The sequence below is a fragment of the Lampris incognitus genome, chromosome 20 (assembly GCF_029633865.1).
Source record: "Lampris incognitus isolate fLamInc1 chromosome 20, fLamInc1.hap2, whole genome shotgun sequence".
Classification (NCBI taxonomy): Eukaryota; Metazoa; Chordata; class Actinopteri; order Lampriformes; family Lampridae; genus Lampris; species Lampris incognitus.
Genome location: NC_079230.1, coordinates 16,559,401 through 16,585,932, shown reverse-complemented (window position 1 = coordinate 16,585,932; position 26,532 = coordinate 16,559,401). Strand labels below are relative to the sequence as shown.

The 26,532-nt window shown below is 44.4% G+C and overlaps 2 protein-coding genes across 2 annotated transcripts; both read left to right on the top strand.

Annotated features, from left to right (window-relative positions):
- Positions 1-2,836: 2,836 nt before the first annotated feature.
- LOC130130453 (uncharacterized) lies at positions 2,837-14,946 on the top strand. Its single transcript, XM_056300163.1, has 6 exons — positions 2,837-2,918; positions 3,866-4,576; positions 4,724-4,843; positions 4,938-4,987; positions 8,045-8,170; positions 14,815-14,946. The coding sequence occupies exons 1-6, from the start codon at positions 2,837-2,839 to the stop codon at positions 14,944-14,946; spliced, it is 1,221 nt and encodes a 406-aa protein (XP_056156138.1).
- A 4,952-nt stretch (positions 14,947-19,898) lies between these two features.
- LOC130130452 (uncharacterized) lies at positions 19,899-24,716 on the top strand. Its single transcript, XM_056300162.1, has 4 exons — positions 19,899-19,944; positions 20,131-20,829; positions 20,980-21,099; positions 24,283-24,716. The coding sequence occupies exons 1-4, from the start codon at positions 19,941-19,943 to the stop codon at positions 24,714-24,716; spliced, it is 1,257 nt and encodes a 418-aa protein (XP_056156137.1). The 5' UTR covers positions 19,899-19,940.
- Positions 24,717-26,532: the final 1,816 nt, after the last annotated feature.

The following is a 26,532-nucleotide window of genomic DNA, read 5'->3' as shown; positions in this document are numbered from 1 at the left end:
GACTGTCTCTATGCTGAGGTGTTTTCACCTTATGCTTCACACCTAAAGCTGCTTCAGTCTCTGTGGTTTTAAAGGAAGGTGTAGGCTAAGAGAAGTATGTGTTCTCGCCCACATATCTTTCTTACCATTATAGTATCCAAAACAAAGACCGTGTCATGTGTGACAAAAAAAATCATTAAGTATTGACATTAAGCTACTCATCTGATCATCATTTAAGAAACTGACCACACTCACAGATTGATGGTATCTTTCTATCATGTTCCATGGGCCAGATTCAGTTCTATCGGCTATTTCATTCATGAGAACTTGTATTCAGCACTTCATATTTTTGACATTTGTCTTTCGGATGAGACTGTCTATTTTTTAATGTCTAGATTTGGAAAATAGTTTTAAATTTTTCCAAATATGATTGACACTGCCCAAAATCATACAAAGAAGATCTGAATTAAGTGTGTCTTTTCTGCATTTAGTGTGTATTTTCCTTGATCAGTGCTAAATACATGCTATGCGACACAATGCTAAACTTTTTTTCTGTTTCTCTTCCTTAGCTCTCAGAAGTCGTCACAGCGGATTTTCTTGTTTCCATTGGTACCCTATGAGGTCACAGCATGAATGGCGGCCATTGCTAACCTGGGCCTTGACCAATCCAGTATGGTCTTGTCAATGTGCATAATGATTTAGCAAAATTTTACATCGGATGGCCTTCCTGACACAAGCACTAACAATATGGACGGAGGCACAGGTAAAGCACTGGATGCCATTCCAGTATCCAGTGCTTTACCTGTCATTCTGCCTGTCTTAATTAAATCCAGCTTAGCGTATTGCAGCTCTAACTTTTCTTGCTCCAATTTCAACTCGGTTTCACGTTTTTACCATCATACTCTAGATGCAATAAGAGCAATGCTTTCTGCTGTTCAAATGTGAGATTACTACCTACATGTGGCTGGAGAAGTGGACCAGGCCTCTTCTTCTCTGCCTTACGTAACAAGACCTTCCAATCCAAGTGGAATTTTTCTGTGGCCTTAACAGCGTCTCCACTTTGCCTTCTATCACCAACATCCAATGAAAAATAATCTGCTATTTTAAGCAATTGGTCCTTATTAATGCACCGCTCTATCCACTCCACTGAGGGACTATGGACAAACTCATCAATATCTGCCCTGCTGGGGAAAACGTGCACAAGACAAATTCCAGAACTCCCCCTCTAACTGCCTAACCATGAAGCTATCCAACTCTCCCCTAGTCTTCAGGTGCTTCTTCTTCTGGGCTCTTTAAACACTAAGCCCATAGCCTGTGAAGGCAACCAGTATCTGGCGACCACCCCCCCCCTCCCCAGCAGCTATGAGTGTCCCCAAGACAACTGTTACAAACCGCATCCACACCACACTCTTCTTCTCCTTTCAGCTTGTTCCCTGTTTCTCAGAGGTCGCCACAGCGGATTTTACAGTTTCCATCCTTACCATGTGAGGGCACAGCACCAATGGCGGCTATTGTTAACCTAGGCCTCAGCCAATCCCGTATGGAGCCTCAACTGATCTGGTATGGTCTTGTCAATGCGCATAATGATTTGGCAAAATGTTACGTTGGAAGGGCGTCCGAGTAGCATAGCGGTCTATTCCGTTGCCTACCAACACGGGATCATCGGATCGAATCTCCGTGTTACTGCCGGCTTGGTCGGGTGTCCCTACAGACACATTTGGCCGTGTCTACGGGTGGGAAGCCGGATGTGGGTATGTGTCCTGGGCACTGCACTAGCGTCTCCTCTGGTCAGTCGGGGTGCCTGTTCGCGGGGAGGGGGAACTGGGGGCATAGCATAATCTTCCCACGCGCTACGTTCCCCTGGCAAAACTCCTCACTGTCAGGTGAAAAGAAGCGGCTGGCGGCACTACATGTATCGGAGGAGGCATGTGGTAGTCTGCAGCCCTCGCCAGATCGGCAGAGGGGGTAGAGCAGCGACCAGGATGGCTAGGAAGAGTGGGGTAATTGGTCAGATACAATTGGGGAGAAAAGGGGGGGGGGCGTCCACAAAAAAAAAATATGTCGGATGCCCTTCCTGACACAACCACTAACCCTATGGACGGGGGCACAGGTAAAGCGCTGGATGCCATGCGTGTATTCATGGACTTGCACCCATGCCTGTTGCTATAACATCAACACCACACTACTAGTTACATATATAATGACGTGCCCTAAAGGACACATGCCCTATACCTTCCCGGTGAGAGATCAGAAACTGAATTGCACACAGGCAGTACCCCTTATCTACCATGATCAAATTTGCAAAGTGCACAATATACCCACCAACAACAAGCTCCCCTCACTACACACACCCAAATAGCACCCACACAAATAATCCAACTCAGGACCTAGATGCTAACAAAAATCATTGTCTCCAGAAATAGCGCAATTGACCAAAATGATTATACAGTCAAACCAAGGAAATACCAATTCACTTATCAGCCCATCCTTCCAAACAAACTCAGGAGGGTGACAGTGACCGAACAGCACTATCAATTAACCAACAAATTACAAAAATACAACATATGCTTTCCCGATTTCAAGAAAACAATTACCAACAAATTAATCAATATAAAAGACAAGCCCCCATGTTACAACCCCTGGCTCTACGGGGTGCAACAAAAACCATTCAATCAAAACCATCCAATAAACCAAAATGATTTATTACAAAAATAAAGAATAAACTCAATACAATAACGTATGGATAGATGTGTGTCAGTAAATCAGTGGGGTAAGGTAGTGTATGTGTGGGTGTATTGGCTGATGTTGTGCGTGTTGTCAAGAGTAAAAACAAATCAACCAACAAAAGTAAAACGGCATGGCAGTGAGAGCTCACAGACTGAAAGCTGGCTGCAGCTTTATGCTGAAGGACACACCAGGGTCCAAGTGTATCCTCTCAGGTCTGACGAGCCATCTCTCCACATGAAACACAATAGAGGTGAACAGAATGATCCAGAAACAATCCACCGGGGGGAGTGGTTCGTCACAACGCTCAAATGCACACAAGAAAAGTGGGTCAACTAGATCCCAACCCCAACCTCTCCCAGCCTAACCTGGGTCTATAAATCCTGCCCCAACAAGATACCTCAGTACACTGACACGCTCACACAAGTTGTACAAAATGTACTGCCTTACTATCTACGGATTAGTAATAGATGCTCTGTGACTGTGGGTGTTCACTGTCGCTTGTGTAAATGATTATAGCGACCGTTTCTGGTTCAATAAGAGGTTAAGTGAGATGGGGATGGGAAAATTCATAATGGTTTAGAATCATAAGTTTGTTGGGCAATAAAGTTTGGATAAAGGAAAAATATGGCTGTTAATCATTGAATTATAAATTTAAACTGCTCAATAAAAAATGATGAAGACTTCATTAAATCATATGTAATTACACATCATTAAAAAAAATAAAAATAAATATATATATTTACAAGGCCAGGATTGCCACTTTGAGGATAAGGCTCATGTGTTCTATGCTGCCTAAATAAGGTAACCAATGTCAAACAGTTCTCACTGACCAATGAGGTCGAACCTTGTCTCTTAAGAGAGACGATCTACTGAAGTCCTTTTCCATTCAACACAAAAACTACGATGATATCTTTAAAGTTTGTTTTTCTTCAAATTTTTCTGTTCTTGCTGAGAATGGGTAAGTAGCACCGTTAATAATTGTATTTTATTTAACTATAGTCAGTCTTGAGCTTGTATATCATATATAATTTGTGCAATATTATGTAGCATTTTGTAATACCATACGTATAATGCTATACATCCCCATTGACCACAAAATTAGCTGTGTAACAACTTATTCTAGTTTTTGTTTTGTCTTTTGTTTTTGTTTTTACTGCAGATCACGTAACAACTCTGGCACATTCCCCCCTTGTGCCTCAAGAAAGTGGTCTCAAATCAGTCAATCTTGGGGAAAACGTGACTTTGACATGTACTCGTAAAAATGATGAAGCCATATATTTTTACTGGTACAAAGAAACGTTGGGACAGAAACCAAAGCTCATATCCACATTTTCTGGGTATGACGATAACGCCATTTTGCATAATGACTTCAAGGAAAATCCAGAGCGTTTCATAATACAAGCAGAAAATGACTGGAATAACTTGAAAATTTTAGATTTGCGTTATTCAGATTCAGCTACTTATCACTGCATTGGTACTCATGAATATGGGTTTGGATTTAAAGAGGAAGTGAGTCTCCATGTAAAAAGTTCAGGTTCAGTAACACAAGATATCGTCCATCAGTCAGTGTCTGAATGGGTCGAGCCAGGGGAGAATGTGACTCTGAACTGCACTGTGCATACTGAGACCTGTGATGGAGAAGTAAATGTGTACTCATTCACCAACTCTGGAGAATCTCATCCTGGAGTTATTTACACCAATGGAGTCAAGAACACTCATTGTGAGAGGAGAGCTGAGACAAAAACACTGACCTGTTTCTACAATTTAACGAAGAACAACTTAACTAGTTCTGATGCTGGGACTTATTACTGTGCTGTGGTCTCTTGTGGAGAAATTCTCTTTGGAAATGGGACCAAGATAAGTTTTAAAAGTAAGTCACATTTTGGTAGATGCTTTCTCATAAATTGAGTTTCCTCCTTCATTCAGGGAAAAGACAAAATATCAAAATGTACTTTAACAAGCAAAACAATTGCAAATTTAGCAAAGTATATTGACGGCTTAATCTCCACATGTGCAGAGGAATCTCTTTTCTTGGTGTATTTCATGGGCATGGTGTTAGGATTCACATCGGTTCTGGCTGTTGTCCTGTCTTACTGTGTGCTCAAGATGAGAAGAAGAAAGTGTCGTCATTGCCCAGGTAATTCTTTGTATTTGATAATGTGTAGTCACATAAAATGGTGTTTCAAGACAACGAGGGATAACAAAGTTGTTTATTCTGTCCATTATTTCAGAGCCAGATTCTCAACAAAGAGGTTTTGATGTCACTACTGGGAACATAGGGGTGAGTATTTTATATTTAGACAAAGTGTTTCAACTACATGTATGCACTGATATGCGGAACAATATCTCTGCCCAGCAATTTAACTTTTTGGCACATTTTAGTCAAAGTTTTCAACACATTTTATCCTGTTAGTTAATCATCACTTAAAAATAAAGGTAAAAGCATAAAGCAGCAGAATACATTACTAGTCACAGTAAAGACCAGCCCACACCGGCACAAACTGACATAAGTCAAGTAGGACGTTGCTATTAATTTCAATATAAAACCCCAACACAAGTGGCACCTAGCCTTGAGTTGGCACGAGTGGCATCAGCTACTAGTGTCAACTAGTGCCTATTTTACCCTTTTTTGTACTGGACATTTCAATAATCTAATAACATATCTCTTAATTAGTAATAACAATATAAACTCTAAAAATAAAAAATACATGATACAGTAGAATGAACATAAAAAAATCTTTAATTTATATGAAGAACTGTTAATCCATCTGTTCGAATAAATGTCCATTACTCAATATTGTACTTCATATTTTGTCATACCCCTCCAGTTGCCTCTTTACATTACCCATAATCTTTCCTAGATGGCTATAAGATAAAAGCTCACTCCACCATTCTGTTGTTGAGGGTTCATTTGCCGACTTCCAGATTCTGACTATACATATTTTGACTACAGTCTTTTCAGTTTCTGTGAATGAGTCGGTAGCAACTTCAATATATATATATATATATATATATATATATATATATATATATATATATATATATATATATATATATATATATATATACACTACCGTTCAAAAGTTTGGGATCACCCAAACAATTTCGTGTTTTCCATGAAAAGTCACACTTATTCACCACCATATGTTGTGAAATGAATAGAAAATAGAGTCAAGACATTGACAAGGTTAGAAATAATGATTTGTATTTGAAATAAGATTTTTTTTACATCAAACTTTGCTTTCGTCAAAGAATCCTCCATTTGCAGCAATTACAGCATTGCAGACCTTTGGCATTCTAGCTGTTAATTTGTTGAGGTAATCTGGAGAAATTGCACCCCACGCTTCCAGAAGCAGCTCCCACAAGTTGGATTGTTGGATGGGCACTTCTTTGAGCAGATTGAGTTTCTGGAGCATCACATTTGTGGGGTCAATTAAACGCTCAAAATGGCCAGAAAAAGAGAACTTTCATCTGAAACTCGACAGTCTATTCTTGTTCTTAGAAATGAAGGCTATTCCATGCGAGAAATTGCTAAGAAATTGAAGATTTCCTACACCGGTGTGTACTACTCCCTTCAGAGGACAGCACAAACAGGCTCTAACCAGAGTAGAAAAAGAAGTGGGAGGCCGCGTTGCACAACTGAGCAAGAAGATAAGTACATTAGAGTCTCTAGTTTGAGAAACAGACGCCTCACAGGTCCCCAACTGGCATCTTCACTAAATAGTACCTGTTAGAGCCTGTTTGTGCTGTCCTCTGAAGGGAGTAGTACACACCGGTGTAGGAAATCTTCAATTTCTTAGCAATTTCTCGCATGGAATAGCCTTCATTTCTAAGAACAAGAATAGACTGTCGAGTTTCAGATGAAAGTTCTCTTTTTCTGGCCATTTTGAGCGTTTAATTGACCCCACAAATGTGATGCTCCAGAAACTCAATCTGCTCAAAGAAGTGCCCATCCAACCAATCCAACTTGTGGGAGCTGCTTCTGGAAGCGTGGGGAGCAATTTCTCCAGATTACCTCAACAAATTAACAGCTAGAATGCCAAAGGTCTGCAATGCTGTAATTGCTGCAAATGGAGGATTCTTTGACGAAAGCAAAGTTTGATGTAAAAAAAATCTTATTTCAAATACAAATCATTATTTCTAACCTTGTCAATGTCTTGACTCTATTTTCTATTCATTTCACAACATATGGTGGTGAATAAGTGTGACTTTTCATGGAAAACACGAAATTGTTTGGGTGATCCCAAACTTTTGAACGGTAGTGTATATATATATATATATATATATATAAAACTATACATATATCTGTTACAATCTCTACCAAGCTGACAGGACAGTTATTGATTATCTGTGACATAGCTGGAGAGTGGTTATGTCTAGCCAAGGACCTTAGAGAGTGCGAAGTACGTCTTATGTCTACGAATGCTCTACGGCATAGGTCAGGTGTACAGTGTGGGGTGAGGTTTAAATAAAGTAGAGCAGCACAAACTTTATTTCACATGATGCACTTTATTTCACATGTTAAGACAGATGTGTTAGTGCCAATGGGTCGGCCTATCACTCATTCACCATTCATAATAACCTCAACAGTCAGTCAATTACAGGCCTAAGTCAATCATGTGCAGAACTGTTTCACTTTCCCTTTTAAGCAACATATAACACAGATCATGTCCTTTTGTAAACAATAGCCTACAACAGATCATATTCCAAACTGGTAATACTCACTCACTCTGATGGCTGTGGGTTAGATCAACAGCCTGTAGTCTGGCTCATAGTTTGATACAGCAAGTCTGACACTGTCTGTGAGACGTCTATTAGTTAGACAAGACCTGTTCTTTGACTTGATTATTTTCTCCTGTGAAAAGGCCATCTCACAGAGATAATGCAGATCCAAAGTAGACTTTCACCTCAAGTGCGCGAGATGAAAGGAGGGGAAACTTTTCAGTGTTTACAAGACCCCAAAAGTCACTGTCTCTTGAGCTTGCTTTCAACTCGATGTCATTTTGCAAATCAATTATCGCCATGTCAACTCCGATTGGTAAAGCAAATACTTGCTAGAATTTCGCAGAAACCTCTTCAATCTCAATGGGGAGGAAAGAGTTTGAGATAAATGCAATATCCTCCCTTATGTTGTTTAACTCCTGAAAATACCTGTTGAATTCGGATGCCAGTTTCTCCAGGTGGGTGCAGAATTCTTTTGGGAGAAAAGCTCATAGTTGAGCTCGTTCAATTTTGCTGTTATATCAGAGAGGAAATCTAAGTCTAGCAGCCATGCATCATCAGACAGTTCCTCCTGCTCCTCATTTCGTGACTCAAGAAATGATTTGATCTCGGGCAGCAAGTCAACAAATCGCTGCAGTACTTTCCCACGACTCAACCACCTCACGCCGACACTGAGAATCAAGTCACCATATGCGGCATCAAGCTCACCGAATGGATCAATTTCATGATGTATGCAGTAAAAGTAACACTGCTGACCATCCATTTCATGAAGGGGACACCTTAAAGTTATGAAAAAACAAGGTCAGCATTTGCTGTACTCCGGGTAGGGGTACCTCCAAATTTTGGGGGTTTTGTTCCTCCACTATAAAGATTTAAACCAGTGGTGCCGAAGTCATTTTGCACGAATCGAATTAACAATCATGACGACAACTTTCATGACATGAGACAAGTCCACTGCTTTACTAGCCAGTGCTTGCTCATGGGTCACACAGTGATAGTTCCCAAACTTGGGGAAATCGGGATCAGAGCAGCACAGTGCGACAAAGCCTGGATGCACCCCACGCATTGGCGGGGCCCCATCTGTAGAGATCGCTACCAGCTTATGAATGGGAATGTGTTGTCATGACCATAACGTTTAAACTTGTTGTAAATGTCCTCAACTCTTGCCCTCCTTTTTAATGTTAAAAGGGTGAGAAAAGCTTCCTTAGCAGTTGAATCCTTAAAAGCCATGCAAACAAACACCATCAGCTGCGCAGTGTCTGTCATATCCTGGGATTCGTCAAATGGCAGCGAAAAAGCACCGACAACGTGATAAATCCTTGAGCATTGGTTAATTCACCTTCTCCGATAACGACTCCACCCTTCTTGTCACAATGGCTGGGCTAGGTGGCACACTTCCGACAGCACTTTTAATGTCCTCTTAGTTTTTGAATTCTTTGACCAACGTCTCAGCAGCAACGGCCTTTGCCTCCTTGTATAGCTCGCCATCGGTGAACGGTTTCTTATGTTTAGCCTGTGGTGGACACGTATTGGGGACAGAATTCAACCCAGGAACTAAGGGTTAAGTCATGGTTGCCCTGGCAGGTTAACGCAGGGTTAAGTTATGGTTGTCCAGCCAGTTTTCTGGTTATTCTTGCCACCTCCGCTCAGTCGAGCTGTGGTTTGGTTGTCTCTCTGATTTACCGTGGATTAAAGAAAGTTGCCTACACGGCTAAAGTGTGAACCTACGGTCTTCTCCGTTCCTTCGGCTCTACACTGGTGACCCCGACGTCGGTTTTCGGATAAGTTTTCTGAAACCACACACATTATGGCTACGAACGCCGTTGCAATTAAACTGCCGGAGTTTTGGGAGTCTTCCGCGGCTACATGGTTCGCGCAGGCTGAGGCACAGTTCGCGCTCAGAGACATAACAGCAGACGAGACCAGGTACTACTACGTAGTGGCAGCGCTGGGGGGCGCTACGGCTTCCAGGATAAGCGGTTTCATAACCAACCCACCGGCCGATGGTAAATACGCCGCACTTAAACATCTCCTCCTTGAAACTTTTGAACTGTCAGCAACGGAGAGAGCACGTTGCCTCTTCGCAATTCAGGGCTTGGGAGATGGCAAACCATCGGAGCTAATGAGCAGGATGTTAAACCTACTGGGTCAAGAAAAGCCATGTTTCCTGTTTATGGAGCTGTTTCTGCGCAACATGCCGCCCCACGTCCAGACTGCGCTCGCTAACTCCACCATCACTGATCCCCGTGAGCTGGCAAAGGAGGCTGACCGATTCTTCGTCGCTACACAACGTTCCTCCCATGCCGGGGTGCTGGCTCCTACCTTCACTGGCCCCCCGCCGACATCGAGGGCGTGGCCCGACGGTGGCGCCACAGCATCAGACCGCTACAAGCCCTCTGGACTCTGTATGTACCACGCTCGATTTGGTGCGAAAGCTAAACGGTGCCGTTCCCCCTGCAACTACAGGCCGACGGGAAACGAGAGGGCCAACACTCAGTAGTGGCCATGAGTGTTGGCGATACGAGCAGGCTACTCTTCATCCTCGACACCATCTCCGGTCGGCGATTTCTTTGTGACACGGGCGCACAGAGAAGCGTGCTCCCTGCTACTGACGTCGACATCATGGGCGGGGAGCGGGGCCCCCAGTTGGCGACGGCTGACGGCAGCCCTATCCACACCTACGGCGTGCGGTCTGTAGAACTGTGTTTTGGTGGACAACGTTTCACGTGGGAGTTCGTCATGGCCAATGTAACGCTTCCCCTCCTCGGAGCTGATTTTTTGTGCGCTTACGGTTTGCTAGTGGACATTCAGAACAGCCGTCTGGTCGATGCCTTAACCTTCTCCTCCTTCGCATGTACGCGGAGGGAAGCGGCCTATGCAGGTCTAGCCAACTCTCTCTCAGAGGCAGACAAGTTCAACCGCCTCCTCGCTGAGTTCCCTGACCTCACCCAGCCTACCTTCTCTGCACCCACCGCTAAGCATGGGGTGGAGCATCACATTGCTACGAAGGGGCCCTCGGTCTACGCCAGAGCCAGGCGTCTCGACCCCGCCAAACTCGCCATTGCCAAGTCTGAGTTCGAGCACCTGGAACGCATGGGGATCATCCGCCGCTCTGACAGCCCGTGGGCGTCCCCACTCCACATCGTCGCTAAGCCTGATGGAGGTTGGCGCCCATGCGGGGACTACCGCCGACTTAATGACGCCACCACGCCCGACCGCTATCCTGTCCCGCATATCCAGGACTTTTCTGCAAACCTGTCTGGCAAATGCGTCTTCTCAAAAGTCGACCTGGTCCGTGGTTATCATCAAGTTCCCGTGCACCCCTCAGACATCCCCAAGACAGCGGTGACTACCCCATTCGGCCTATTTGAATTCCTACGAATGCCATTTGGACTCAAAAACGCGGCCCAGTCCTTTCAGCGGCTGATGGATGCAGTGCTCCGTGGCCTTCCTTTCATCTTCGTCTATTTGGACGACATACTCATCGCCAGCGCCTCCGAGGAAGAACACCTGTCCCATGTTCATGCCCTCTTCACACGCCTCAGCCAGCATGGGCTGATCGTCAACCCGGCTAAGTGCCGGTTCGGGCTGACAGCCATTGATTTCCTCGGGCACCGCATCACTGGGGACGGGGCAGTCCCCCTGCCCTCAAAGGTGGAAGTGGTGGCGGCCTTTCCGCGCCCCCAAACAGCTCGTGCGCTCAGGGAGTTCATCGGGATGGTGACATTCTACCACCGCTTCATTCCCCGAGCCGCCTTTATCATCCGGCCACTGTACGAGGCGCTGAAAGGCATGTCCCCCAACCAGGCGGTCGACTGGACAGCAGAGCGGGACCGTGCGTTCACCGAGACTAAAGCTGCGCTCTCCCAGGCTACCCTGCTAGCGCATCCTTCACCTACAGCGCCTATTTCCATAACCACGGATGCATCGGACTATGCTGTTGGTGTGGTTCACGAACAGTGGGTGGGGGGGGGCTTGGCAGCCTTTGGCCTTTTTCAGTCGCCAGCTTACACCCTGAGAGCGCAAGTATAGTACTTTTGACAGGGAACTCCTCAGTCTCTGGCTCGCCGTCCGGCATTTCCGTTTCCTGCTAGAGGGCCGCGAGTTTACTGCGTACGTGGACCACAAGCCCCTCACGTTTGCCATGTCCAAGACGGCCGAGCCATGGTCCGCTCGCCAGCAGCAACAACTCTCCTACATTTCGGAATTCACTACTTACATCCAGCACGTCGCTGGTAAGTCTAACCAGGTAGCTGACTGCCTCTCTAGGGCAGTGATTGGAGCGGTCCACCTAGGCCTGGACTATGCACAGATGGCTGCTGACCAGGCCACGGACCCGAGCATCCTCCGTCTCCGGACCTCTGACACGGGGCTCCGCCTGCAGGACGTTCCTTTCGGCGACACAGGTGTCACCCTCCTGTGTGACGTCTCCACAGGACAGCCCAGGCCCATCGTCCCGCACAGCTGGAGACGCCCCGTGTTTGAAGCTGTGCACGGCCTCTCTCATCCAGGCGGTAAGCCATCCGTGCGCCTGACCTCTGCTAAGTTTGTGTGGGAGGGACTTAAGAGAGACGTGAAAGCGTGGGCCGACTCGTGTGTTGCCTGTCAGCGGGCTAAGATACACCGCCACATTAAGGCGCCCCTGGAACGCTTCGCAGCGCCGGAGAGACAATTTGACCATGTCCACGTCGACCTGGTTGGTCCCCTACCCCCCTCCCATGGGTTCACCTACCTCTTCACTGTGGTGGACAGGACTACGCGCTGGCCTGAAGCTGTTCCCCTGGCATCCACGACGTCTGCTGATGTGGCCCGGGCTTTTATTGGGTCGTGGGTCTCACGTTTCGGTACGCCTTCCGACCTTTCATCTGACCGTGGGCCACAGTTTACCTCAGAGCTATGGAATGCTGTGGGTGAGGCTCTGGGCGTCAAGCTTCACCGCACTACCGCCTACCACCCTCAGGCGAACGGCCTATGTGAGCGCTTCCACCGGTCCATGAAGGCTGCGCTTCGCGCTACTCTCAAGGACTGCAACTGGGTCGACAAGCTCCCATGGGTCATGCTGGGCCTGCGGACCGCCCCGAAGGAAGACCTACAAGCCTCCTCTGCGGAGCTGGTGTACGGCACGCCGCTGCGAGTCCCAGGCGATTTCATGCCCAATGCAACGCGTCCCTGGTCAGCTGTGGACCAACGAGCCTCCTTGCTGGACGGGGTCAGAGCTTTCGCACCCGTCCCTACCGCCCAACACGGCGCTCCGGTGTCCCAGGTGCCCCCAGGTCTGCAGTCAGCGGACTACGTGTTCATCCGTCACGACGCACACCGCCCCCCTCTGCAACCCCCTTATGACGGCCCCTTCCGCGTCCTGGAACGGGGAACTAAGCACCTGGTGGTGGATTTTGGGGGCACGGCCGAGCATGTTTCAGTGGACCGAGTTAAACCAGCACACCTGGACTTGACGCAGCCGTTGGAGTTAGCCCAACCACCTCGTCGCGGTCGTCCCCCGGCTCCGCCTCCTCCCCCCGTGGAGGCCCGAGCTGCCTCTTCTGCTCCTCCGGCCGACCTCCACAGGCCCGCGTCAATGCCTCCCAGAGACACTCCGGCCCCTGTTATCCGGAGCCGCCGCGGACGGCCTGTCGTCCCCCCGCGCCTGCCTGACTTCAATTACTAGGGCGAATTCTGGGGGGGCTCATGTGGTGGACACGTATTGGGGACAGAATTCAACCCAGGAACTAAGGGTTAAGTCATGGTTGCCCTGGCAGGTTAACGCAGGGTTAAGTTATGGTTGTCCAGCCAGTTTTCTGGTTATTCTTGCCACCTCCGCTCAGTCGAGCTGTGGTTTTGTTCTCTCTCTGATTTACCGTGGATTAAAGAAAGTTGCCTACACGGCTAAAGTGTGAACCTACGGTCTTCTCCGTTCCTTCGGCTCTACAAGCCAAAAGATAGCTGACATGGAAGGATGCCTCTGTTGCAGCCTTACTCTGAGCTGTTGATTTGGGAAAAGCGGCTGCTGTGCTTTCAATATCGACTTGAGCTCGTCAACTTTGAACGCAGCGTGCTCGTTAGCGGGTAGGGGTCTTTGAACTTGGGGTGGATGGTGTTGTGGTGCCGCTCCACGTTACCCTTTTTTTGCAAGCGCTACAGCCTGGTGACAAATCAGTCAAATCGTTTTGTCCTTTACTATGGTGAACAGAAAACCGTGTTCCCATTCTACGTGAAAATGATAAGTTTTTGCTTTTTCCGTTTTGCCCCCGCCATCGTGTATCGTTAGCTTCAGAGCTCATGAGCGTAGCACGAAGTGCCGGAGCTAGTTCAGGTATTACTCAGGGACCTAATTTGTCAGCCATTAACCTAGAAACTGTATTCGATTGGCCAGATATACCCCTTCCCCGCCCCTCGACCACCCTCACTACACACAGGGCTCAGGCAGGGTGCATTTGAAATTAACAAAAATAATAATGAATACATAACATTTTGACATTTATGGGTTTTTTTTCTCTGATTTTGAAAACTTCTCCTGATCGACTTGGAACGCTTCCAAGATCGACTTGTCGACTGGGATCAACGGGTTGGCGACTCTTATAATAGAGAATTTAAAATATTGTGATTAACACATGTTTGTAGTCTTCCTCGTTGCTGTACGGTGGTTATCATATTTGCAGACAACTCTAGGGTGAAGAAAGGAAATATCTAGAAACATACTCCAGGCCTATTACTCTAAGGACTCTTGTAAAAATTGTATGAATGTTCAGCTGAGACCGTTAAGATAATCAAAAAATATCAAAGCAGTTATTGTCTGACCACTAACACAAAATCTGAATCTTTTTTTTTTCTTCTTTTACCTTCTACAATGGGACGGCAACAGGGGTGGGGAGGTGTTGACTGAGGGTGACTTCAGCAACCCATAGTTACCCCATACAGGCACCTTTGATCGATGCACGTCCACTGAAAAAGTTACACCTTTTCAGGACACTGTTGTATTCACGGACACTTACACTCCTGCGAACTCATATTTCCTATGGGGAAAAAAAGTGTTCAGTAGTTTTTCAGAGCATTGCTGAATACAGTGGCTTTCATATTTGACAAGTGTTAGCTTGTGCTTCCTGTGTGTGCTACAGATGGAATTTGACTTGAGTTATTTAACTTGCCGCTCTACTAATGTACTGGTGAGTGCTGGCCTTAAAAGAGCACATTCAAACTGAAAAAAAAAAACCAAAGACAAGATGATGTGAATTAAGGAAAAAGCACAACCAAAGCTGGACAGGTATATTTTTGGTGACAACTTAAAAACTTCAACCAATAAAAGCATTTTATGATTTTTTATATTCTTCTGATGCACAGTTCAATATTAAGATGCTGTGATTGAGGGTTTCTACTTTATTTTCTTAACAGGACCAGGATGCAGACAACCTCCAGTATGCAGCTGTAAATATAAGGAAGACCAACAGGCCCAGCAGACAAAGGGACAACAGCAATGAGCAGTGTGTGTACACCACCTGTGTGTACTCCAGTCTAAGACAGTAGACCTGCGCATGTTTTTCTGCACTTGATTTTTAAGCTCTTGTTACAATATAACTGGTTGATTTTGGAACGATTTTAAAACTTCCTGAAGTAAATGGTAAATGGACTGCATTTATATAACCACTTTGTTGCAAAGCGCTTTACAATAACGTCTCACATTTTACCCACGCACGCGCACACACACACACACACACACACACACACACACACACACACACACACACACACACACACACACACACACACACACACACACAGACAGACAGACAGACAGACAGACAGACAGACAGACAGACAGACAGACAGACAGACAGACAGACACACACACACACACACACACCGATGAGCTGTAAACCATGCAAGGTAACAACCAGCTCATCAGGAGCAGTTTGGGGTTGGGTGTCTTGTTTGCTCTTTTTTATTGTTTCAGAACTGTCTGTGTTCAAAGTACCTACATGATGAATAAAAACCCTTCCTTTGCCTCAACTGCTAAGAAGTGATATGTGTTGTACAGGGGAAATATAAGGGAGGACCACAGCCTGGACCAGGAGTAAACTACCTAACCACCTGGGTGCAGTGTGTTTCTGGTTATTTTTTCTCATGCCAAGTTACTTCTGCAGTTTGACAGAGCCAGAAGGAAGCTTGTCATCATACCAACCAAATACACACCTACAACAAGTTTTCTCATAAAAACAACCAAGACCTATGAGGGTCAAAAAAACAATCTTGTGACAATACTTTTTTTCAAAATTTACTTTAATTTTTTGATTCTGATATAGTTTAATGATCCCCGCAGAGAAATTACGCTCTGCGTTTAACCCATCCCAGCACTGTAGCTAAGAGCAGTGGGCAGCTGCTGTGCAGCGCCTGGGGACCAACTCCAGTTTGTCTTGCCACGCCTCGGTCAAGGGCACAGACAGGAGAATTCGACCTAACAGGCATGTCTTTCTGATGATGGGGGAAACCGGAGCACCTGGAGAAAAGCCACCACAGACACGGGGAGAACATGCAAACTCCACACAAGAGGACGACCTGGGATGACCCCCAAGGTTGGATCGAACCCAGGACCTTATTGCTGTGAGCACTAACAACTGCGCCACCGTGCTGACCTGTGTGGAGTGAGATATAGTGAATTACGGATGCACGATATTGGATTTTTGCCAGTAGACAATATGCCGATATTTTCCAACTCGTTTTGGCCAACTGCCGATACCGATGTGTTCACTTTTTTTTTTTTTTTACCCAATTGTAGAGAACATGTAGTCTCTCCTGTAGTGGACTGAACTGAAGCTGCTACACTGACCAAGGAAGCCGCGTGCATCCACGCAGGTATTGTGCTACTGATCTGTAATTTTATAGATCTGGTCTAGTTTTTTTTTTCTTCCTCTCTCTAGGTGTGGCTACGTGGCCCTATAACAGGTAAAAACTACATAGAACTGTGTAAAACCGGAGTACAATCTGTTTAAAAATGATTAAAATAAATACCTAATTGTACCAGCGGCAATGCAATACAGCAATGCAACCTTGTGTTTTCTTTTTTAATTGCACATTAAAATACTAAATCAAGCAAATAGATATGTAGCCATGATCACGTAGTTAAACGACCTAGTTAATTAACCAGTTAAAAGCATTTGCCACTTAATTTACCCATTTTCCAATGTAGCCTACATGAAATGTCCTCAGAAAACACGGTTAGCACTACACCACACACAACACAGACGCAGGTGGTGCTGCAGGTAAAAAACCCGATCCACCCCACCCATGTGACACGCCGTGTCCGTGCCTGGTCAACTGTTTGCATCACGTGTGCATAATTAAAGCATCATCTGCCATATCAGCATTTTCGGCCGATGCCAATACTTCATTTTAAAGCCTTTATCGGCCTATACTGATGAAATGCCAATATCATCGTACGTCCCAGTGAATGTTTCCACTAACAGAAATTTAAGTTGAGCAAATCATGAACACAGGAAGATTGGCCTGCATCCTCAAACACATTGTCTCAAGCAGCTTCAAATGGACAGAGATGTTCATAAGATGCATCTATTCACATTCATAAATGTGAGCTTTTATAAATCTTGTGACGTGATCCATATTGTAATGGACTTTATATAGTACAGAGAACAGACCACATGGCTAACATTCACCAGATCTGGGATATAAATAGACCTCACTCCTGACTCTGTGCTTCTTGTCTCTTTCTGCATCGCTTCACTGTGGTTTGCTACTGAGACTGTCTCTATGCTGAGGTGTTTTAACCTTTGCTATATGTATTATGCTTCACACCTAAGGCTGCTTCAGTCTCTGTGGTTTTAAAAGAAGGTGTAGGCTAAGAGAAGTATGTGTTCTTGCCCACGTATCTTTCTTACCATTATACAGACCTGCCAACCCTGAAGAATAAAAATTAGTAGTCCTTTTTGCGTGCACACACATACAATTTTTTTGTGTTTGCGTGCGTGCTGCAAGTACATGCTGAAAACAAAAGACATCACACAGTACATTGTGAAAAAACACTTATTTTCTCAAATCAAAAAACAAAACCGCCAGTCATTGGGATTCATGACGGTTCACCGTGTTGGTAGGCTTGAATCGGGTAAAAAAAAAATCAGTTTGAAGCCCAAAATAAACTAAAAAGTTTTATGGAGGCCTAAAGTCACTCAAGCATGTTTTTTAAATAAATGTATTTATAGTTTTTCCCCTTATCCCACCCGATTAACCCAATGGCATATGGCCGGAACTCCCGTCGAATAACTCCCCTGGCTCACGTTTCCTCAGGAAGGAGATAGTCGTAACACCAGCTTCCTCCAAACTCGTGTCGACTGCTCTCGCTGTCGGCTGCTCACGCTGAAGCCTCGCGTGGTTGCGTTACCTCCGGGCCGCGGAGGTGACGTAGGGAGAATGCTTTCGGTTGCTTGGCTGCAGGCGCCCGGATGGGCCAGAGGGGTCGCTGGAGAACGACGAGTCCCCGAACATTACACCGATCTACACCCACTATCCTTCGGTAAGGGGTGGCCTAATGAACACCTTACCCCGTGGACGCTCTGGCCGTGACCGGTGACGGCGAGTCTGGGATACGAACCTCCCAGCCACGTGACGAGCGGACTGCAAGAACAGCGGTTTATTCCGCTCCGCCATCAGAGCGGCCAAGCATTTGTTTTAAAGGCAGCTGTTTTGCGTATTTTGGTCTCAGAATGCGGAGTGACTACGCAGAATGCGTAGAGGTTGGCAGATGTGATTATATAGTATCCAAAACCAAGACTCTCACATGTGACAAAAAAGTCATAGAGTATCCACATTTAGCTACTCATCCGATCATCATTTAACAAACTGACCGCACTCACGGATTGAAGGTATCTTTCTATCATGTTCCACGGGCCTGATTCAGCTCTATCGGCTATTTCATGGTACCCTGTGAGGGCAAAGCACCAATGGTGACCATTGTTAATCCGAGCCTTGACCTATCCAGTACTGTCTTGTCAATCCGCACAATGATTTGGCAAAATTTTACATCAGATGCCCTTCCTGACACAGCCACTAACCCTACGGACAGAGCCACAGGTAAAGGGCTGGATGTCACTCCAGTATTCATGAGCTTGCACCCATGCCTGTCTTTCTTATCTTGCTTATTTACCTTTTTTCAGTCTTGTTTATACTGTCTGACAGTTTATAATTTCGGGCTGTTTATTATGACGTCTTCTTGCATTTTGTTTGTTATAATAATTTAAAGTGACTGTAATTTTCTTATTCATTTATTAAGATGTGGAGTGTTAACACAATAAAGTGAGACCTCTGGTGCGTCAATACAACGCCTAATACCGCTGCTATCGCCTCATGTGGCCTGGTGCGACAAGCCCGGGCAGTACTGTCACAATACCAGAGAACATGATCCTTTATTTGTGCACAGGAAATGACGCTCGCTATGAGGTATAATGAAAGTGAAAGCAGGATTTTAGGTGGGTTTTTTTTCTTTTCTTAAGCAATGGCTGGTCGGTGGTAAACATGCAGCAAAATACTTTATAATACATTGCTGGGGAAAAAACACCTAAAATCTTACATCCACTTTTATCATGCCTCATAATGAGCGTCATTTCAGGTGCACAAGGAACTGATTGAATCCATCCATTATCCAAACTGCTTTTCCTGCTCTCAGGATCACGGGGATGCTGGAGCCTATCCCAGCAGTCAGTGGGCAGCAGGCGCGGAGACACATCTCATTCACTAAATTAATAGAAGAATGACAAAATGTTGCTTTAGAGGTTTCCGCTGCCTGTAAATTTACTCAAGTTTTTTGTCTTGTTATACACAGAGATTTGGCCCCTATTCCAAACCTAACATCGAAAGCATACGCTGACATGCACACAATAAAATAGTAACCGTCCACAACCTTAACCAGGGTTCACAGCCAAACAGGGTCAACTAGACCCCAACCTCTTCCAGCCTAATCTGGGTCTATAAACCCTTCCCTAACAAAACACCCCAGTACACTGGCACACTCACACAAAGTTGTACAAAATGTGCTGCCTTACTATCTACAGATTAGTAATAGAAGCTCTGTGACTGTGGGTGTTCACTGTCGCTTGTGTAAATGATTATAGAGACCGTTTCTGGTTGAATAAGAGGTTAAGAGTGGAAAATTCATAATGGTTCAGAATCACAAGTTTTGTTGGGCAATAAAGTTTGGATAAAACAAAACTACAGCTGTTTTAAACTGCTCAATAAAAATATGAAGACTTCATTAAATCATACATAATTATACATTATTAAATAACATATATAATAAATATATATATTTACAAGTCGAGGATTGCCACTTTGAGGCTAAGGCTCATGTGTTCTATGATGCCTATATAAGGTAATCAAAGTTCCCATTGACCAATCAAGTAGAACCTTGTGTCTTAAGAGAGACGATCTACTGAAGACCTTTCCCATTCAACACAAAAACCATGATGACATCTTTAAAGTTTGTTTTTCTTCAAATTTTTCTCGTCTTGCTGAGAATGGGTCAGTTGTACCTTTAACATATGTATGCTGTATTTTCTTTAACTATAGTCATTCTTGAGCATGTATATGATATATAATTTGTACAATAATATGTTAAATGTTTCATATTACAGTATGTGTAATGCTATACATTTCCATTGACCACAAAATTAGTTGTGTAACCATTCTTTTTTTTTTTTACTGCAGATCACATAACAACTCTGGCACCTTCCCACAGTGTGCACCAAGAAACCGGTCTTAAATCAGTCAATCATGGGGAAAATGTGACTTTGCGATGTACTCGTGAAAGTGATGAAGCCATATTTTTTTACTGGTACAAACAAACACAGGGACAGAAACCACAGCTCATATCACAACTTTTTAGGTATGGAGATACTGCCAGTTTGCATGATGAATTCAAGGATGATCCACGTTTTATTGTTCAAACAGAAAACAATTGGAATAACTTGAAAATTTTAGATTTGCATTATTCAGATTCTGCAACTTATCATTGCATTGGTTCCGATGATTATGGGTTTAAATTTAAAGAAGGAGTGATTCTCAGTGTAAAAGGTTCAGGTTCAGCGATCGTCCATCAGCCAGTGTCTGAATGGGTCCAGCGAGGAGACTATGTGACTCTGAACTGCACCGTGCGTACTGAGACCTGTGATGGAGAAGTAAATGTCTACTGGTTCACCAACTCTGGAAAATCTCATCCTGGAGTTATTTACACTAATAGAGTCAAGAACACTCATTGTGAGAGGAGAGCTGAGACACAAACAGTGACCTGTTTCTACACATTACCGAAGAACAACTTAACTAGTTCTGATGCTGGGACTTATTACTGTGCTGTGGTCTCTTGTGGAGAAATTCTCTTTGGAAATGGGACCAAGATAAGTTTTAAAAGTAAGTCACATCTTTGGTAGATGCTTACTAATAATTTAAGAGTTTCCTCCTTGATTCAGAGAAAAGACAAAATATCAAGATTTACTTTAACAAGCAAAACAACTGCAAATGTAGCAAAGTATATTGACGGCTTAATCTCCACATGTGCAGAGGAATCTCTCGTCTTGGTGTATTTCATGGGCATGGTGTTAGGATTCACATCGGTTCTGGCTGTTATCCTGTCTTACTGTGTGCTCAAGATGAGAAGAAGAACGTGTCGTCATTGCCCAGGTAATTCTTTGTATTTGATCATGTGTAGTCACAGAAAATGGTGTTTCAAGACAGCGAGGGATAACAAAGCTGTTTATTCTGTCCATTATTTCAGAGCCAGATTCTCAACAAAGAGGTTTTGCTGTCACTACTGGGAACATAGGGGTGAGTATTTCATATCCAGACAAACTGTTTCAACTGAATGTATGCACTGATATGCAGAATAATATCCCTGTCCTTCAGTTTAACTTTTTGGCACATTTTAGTCAAAGTTTTCAACACATTTTATCCTGTTTGTTAATCATCATTTAAAAATAAAGATAAAAGGATAAAGCAGCAAAATACATTACTAGTCACAGTAAACGCCAGTCCGCACCGGCACCAGCTGACAAAAGTCAAGTAGGACATTCCTATTCATTTCAACATAAAACCCCAACACAAGTGGCATCTAGCCTTGAGTTGGCACTAGTGGCACCAGCTACTAGTGTCAACTAGTGTTTACTTACCCTTTTTTTACTGGAAATTTCAATAATAACCGATCTCTTAATTAGCAATCACAATATAAATTATATAAATAAAAAATACATGATACAGTTGAATGAACATAAAGATAATTCTTTATTAAGAACCATGTTAATCCATCTGTTCAAACAAATGTATATTACTCAATATTGTACTCCGTGTTTTTCATACACCTCGAGTTGCCTCTTTATATCATACGTAATCTTTCCTAGATGGCTTTAAAATAAAAGCTCACTCCACCATTGTTATGTTGAGGATTTATTTGCCGACTTGCAGTTTTCACTATACATATTTTGACTATAGCCTTTTCTATCTCTGTGAATATATCGGTAGCAAGTTTACTTAGTTCACTTATCTCTACTTTTCTTTCTCAAACGACTCTTATGTTAGTGGGCTGCCTTTCATCCCTAGTCTGTTTATTAGCTTCGAGCTTAGCCTAGCTTAGCAGCTAGCTCTATTGCTTTGAAGTGAAAGCAGCCTCAGAAAACGATGATGTTTGCCGACTGTTCCGCAGTTAATGATAGGTTGTCTCTAACAGAGAGATGTGTCCGTGAGTTAGAGCAACTTCTTTCAGCTAGGATTAATTTAGGTGTGACGGGCTCTCCAGATAGTCCTGGACCTGACAGCAGACCTAAAAAAATAAAAAATAAAAAAAAACCTGACAGCAGACCTGTTATTTTTAACACTTGCTTAGCCTTGTCAGCAGATAGGGCAGAGTTTGTCTCTGTTTACCAGTGTCGGAAGGCATGCAAGAGCAAGCCAAAGGTCGTGTGGCCTATTCTGCAGTCACCTCTCCCGACTACAAACCAGTTTTCGCCAATCACCAGTCCTGTTGGTAGTCCTACCGGTGGAGGAGAGCCTGGAGAGGTGGAAGTATGCACTGAAGAGAAGAGGAATGAAAGTCAGTAGGAGCAAGACGGAATACATATGCATGAATGAGAGGGAGGACAGTGGAATGGTGAGGATGCAAGGAGTAGAGGTGATGAAGGCCTATGAGTTTAAATACTTGGGGTCAACTGTCCAAAGTAACAGGGAGTGCAGAAGAGAGGTGAAGAGGAGAGTGCAGGCAGGGTGGAGTGGGTGGAGAAGAGTGTCAGGAGTGATTTGCAACAGAAGGGTACCAGCAAGAGTGAAACGGAAGGTTTACAAGATGGTTGTGAGACCAGCCATGTTGTATGGTTTGGAGATGGTGGCACTGATGAAAAGACAGGAGGCGGAGGTGGAGATGGCAGAATTGAAGATGCTACGATTGTCATAGGGAGTAATGAAAAGGACAGGATTAGGAACGAGAACATTAGAGGGACAGCTCAGGTTGGGTGTTTTGGAGACGAAGCAAGATAGGCGAGATTGAGATGGTTTGGACATGTGTGGAGGAGAGATGCTGAGTATATTGGGAGAAGGATGCTAAATATGGAGCTGCCAAGGAAGAGGAAAAGTGGAAGGCCAAAGAGGAGGTTTATGGATGTGGTGAGGAAGGATATGCAGGTGGCTGGTGTGACAGAGGAAGATGCAGATGACATGCAGAGGATGGTGATGCTGGTCGCGTGGCTTGGGTCCTGGGCTGTCCGGTGGTGTCTGGACACTGCTTGGCATCCTGTGCATCACATTCTTCATAGATTTATAAATCCATTATAATTCTGTTATCCTCTTTCAATGTTGTATTCTGTAAATTGTGTAAACACAGTATCCATTGCATGTTGTCCATCTTGGGAGAGAGATCCCTCTTCTGTTGCTCTCACTGAGGTTTCTTCCTATTTTTTCTCCCTGTTAAAGGTTTTTTTTGGGGAGTTGTTCCTCTATCTGATGCAAGGGTCAATGGACAGGATGTTGTGTTGCTGTAAAGCCCCTTGAGGCAAAGTTGGCCAACTACAGGCCAACCTCCAACCTCCCCTTCCTACCCAAGGTCCTGGAAAAAAAACATTGCAGCTCAGCTACAGGATCACTTCAACAACAACAACCTCTTCGATCATTTCCAGTGTGGTTTCAGACCTGCTCACAGCATTGAGCTGGCCCTCCTCAAGGTCACCAACGACCTTCTGCTGGTTGCTGACCATGGCTCCTGTCCCATCCTGATCCTCCTTGACCTAAGCTCAGCAATTGATACCATAGACCAGACCACTCCATCCTCCTCAAACACTTCCGAGACAACACTGGACTCACCAAACTAGCCCTCAGCTGGTTCAGCTCATACCTAACCAAAAGGACTGACTTCATCTCCCTAAGGGCATCAAAGTCCCAGACCCACTTTGTTTCCTGCGGTGTCCCACAAGGATCTGTCCTTGGCCCCATCCTGTTCATGCTCTACATTCTCCCCCTCAGTCATGCCATCAGCCAGCATGGAATATCATTCCATTGCTATGCAGATCACACACAACTGTATATCAAAACTGCCCCAAATCCTTCTGCTGCCTTCACATGGCTCAACATCTGCTTCAAGGATATAACGACGTGGATGAAGTTCTTCAGTTAAACAGTAGCAAAACCGAGGCCATTCTCATTGGCACCCCTCACCAAGTTAACTTTCTCCACCATCTCCCTCTCTTCCTCAACTACCAAACTTGGTATCAAGTTTGACCCCCTCCCTAACCTTTGACACCCACATTAAACATCTCAGCAACAGGTCATTCGACCACCTTAAAAACTTCTCAAAACTCCATCCACTCTCAACCTCGCTCTGCCAAGAAGCTCATCCAGCCTTTGTTTCCTCAAAGCTGGACTACTGCAACACACTCATCATTGGAATTCCTGGCAGGAACCTTCAGAAGCTCCAATACATCCAGAACAGTGCTGCCAGGATCTTGATGAGAGTGTGGAAACACCATATCACCCCCATTCTGGCTTCCATGCTCTGGCTCCCCATCTCCCACAGAATCAACTTCAAAACCATCCTATTAACCTTCAAATACATCCATGGCAACACACCTCCATACCTCAAAGAACTGCTCACCCCCTGCAAGCCCTCCTGCAATCTCCAGTCTGGCACCAGTTTGATCCTCCACATACACAGGATGACGCTCCACTCAATGGGAAACTGGGCATTTTGCTCTGCCCCCCCCATATCTCTGGAACGCCCTTCTGGACCACCAAAAAGCTCCCCAGACTCTGGCCTCTTTTGAAACAAACCTTAAGACACCATTATTCAAAAAAGCTTTTAATATAACCAAGTACTATTTTTGTTGTCTTTTTTATTGTTTTAATGTGCTATCAAGCACTTTTGAGATTTTCTCTGATGATGGTAGGTGCTGTACAAATAACTTTTATTAATTATTATTATTATTATTATCCTAATGGAAGCAACCGAAAGTAATTGTAGATTATGATTATGATTATGATTATTACTACTGGCAGCACGGTGGCGCAGTGGTTAGCACGGTCGCCTCACAGCAAGAAGGTCCTGGGTTCGAGCCCCGAGGTTGTCCAACCTTGGGGGTCGTCCCAGGTCATCCTCTGTGTGGCATTTGCATGTTTTCCCCGTGTCTGCATGGGTTTCCTCTGGGTGCTCCAGTTTCCTCCCACAGTCCAAAGACATGCAGGTCAGGTGAATCAGCCGTACTAAATTGTTTGCTCTCTGTTACTGCCTCCACCAAAATATTTAGCGTTATATCATTCTTTTCTTCCAGTGAGCTGTCAGAAAATTTGTTTGAGATGTCGGAGGAAATGCATATTAGAAACCCATGTAAGAGAATTTTCCCTTGCAAACTGTGCAGCAATCATTTATATTCTCTACAATATATTTGCAGTTTATATAGTTACGTAATCAAAATAACAGGGAGTTATAATCTGGTTAAAATAATGCAAATGACTAGTTCAATGTAACAGAATATGAAACCAGAATGAAGTCATACAGAATTTAAAATATTCTGACTAATGCATTTTTGAAGTCTCCCTTGTTGTTCTATGGTGGTTACCATATTTGCAGACAACTCTATGATGGACAAATTAAATATCTAGAAACAAGCTCAGGGCCTGTAATTGTAAGATCACTTGTAAAAATTGTAGGAATATTAATAAAAAATATCAAAGCAATTATCAATTTTTTTCTTCATGTCTGTTTATTCTGGCAGTTATTTCAGAAACAGATTCTCAATCACAAAGTTTAGCTGCTATTACTGGGAATGTAGGGATGATTATTAAATATTTAGATAAACTGGTTCAACGGAATGTATGTATTGTGTGGCGCAACAATATCTCACTCGATTCTTTTTTTAGCTCAGTAAACTTATCAAATTTTCTACATATCTACTGCTACTACTACTTTCGGCTGCTCCCGTTAGGGGTTGCCACAGCAGATCATCCATTTCCATTTCTTCCTGTCCTCTGCATCTTCCTCTGTCACACCAGCCACCTGCATGTCCTCCCTCACCATATCCATAAACCTCCTCTTTGGCCTTGCTCTTTTCCTCTTCCCTGGCAGCTCCATATTCCGCATCCTTCTCCCAATATACCCAGCATCTCTCCTACACATGTCCAATCCATCTCAATTTTGCCTCTCTCGCTTTGTCTCCAAACCGTCCAACCTGAGCTGTCCCTCTAATATACTCGTTCCTAATCATGTCCTCCTTCGTCACTCCCAATGAAAATCTTAGCATCTTCAAGTTTTCCACTTCCAGCTCCGCCTCCTGTCTTTTCGTCAGTGCCACTGACTCCAAATCATATAACATAGCTGGTCTCACAACCATCTTGTAAACCTTCCCTTTAACGCTTGCTGGTACCCTTCTGTCACAAATCACTCCTGACACTCTTCTCCACCCACTCCACCCCGCCTGCACTCTCTTCTTCACCTCTCTTCTGCACTCCCCATTACTTCGGACAGTTGACCCCAAGTATTTAAACTTATACACCTTCATCACCTCTACTCCTTGCATCCTTACCATTCCACTGTCCTCCTTCTCATTCACGCATATGTATTTATTCTTGCTTGGTAACCTCTAG

Excerpts from the sequence above, each read along its gene's own strand:
- LOC130130453 (XM_056300163.1), top strand. The coding sequence starts at position 2,837 with ATGGCAGTGAGAGCTCACAGACTGAAAGCTGGCTGCAGCTTTATGCTG. Across the intron at positions 4,577-4,723 it reads GACCAAGATAAGTTTTAAAA|AGGAATCTCTTTTCTTGGTG; the intron begins GTAAGTCACATT and ends CCACATGTGCAG. Across the intron at positions 4,988-8,044 it reads TCACTACTGGGAACATAGGG|CAAGTCAACAAATCGCTGCA; the intron begins GTGAGTATTTTA and ends GATCTCGGGCAG.
- LOC130130452 (XM_056300162.1), top strand. Across the intron at positions 20,830-20,979 it reads GACCAAGATAAGTTTTAAAA|AGGAATCTCTCGTCTTGGTG; the intron begins GTAAGTCACATC and ends CCACATGTGCAG. Across the intron at positions 21,100-24,282 it reads AACGTGTCGTCATTGCCCAG|AAGCTCATCCAGCCTTTGTT; the intron begins GTAATTCTTTGT and ends CGCTCTGCCAAG.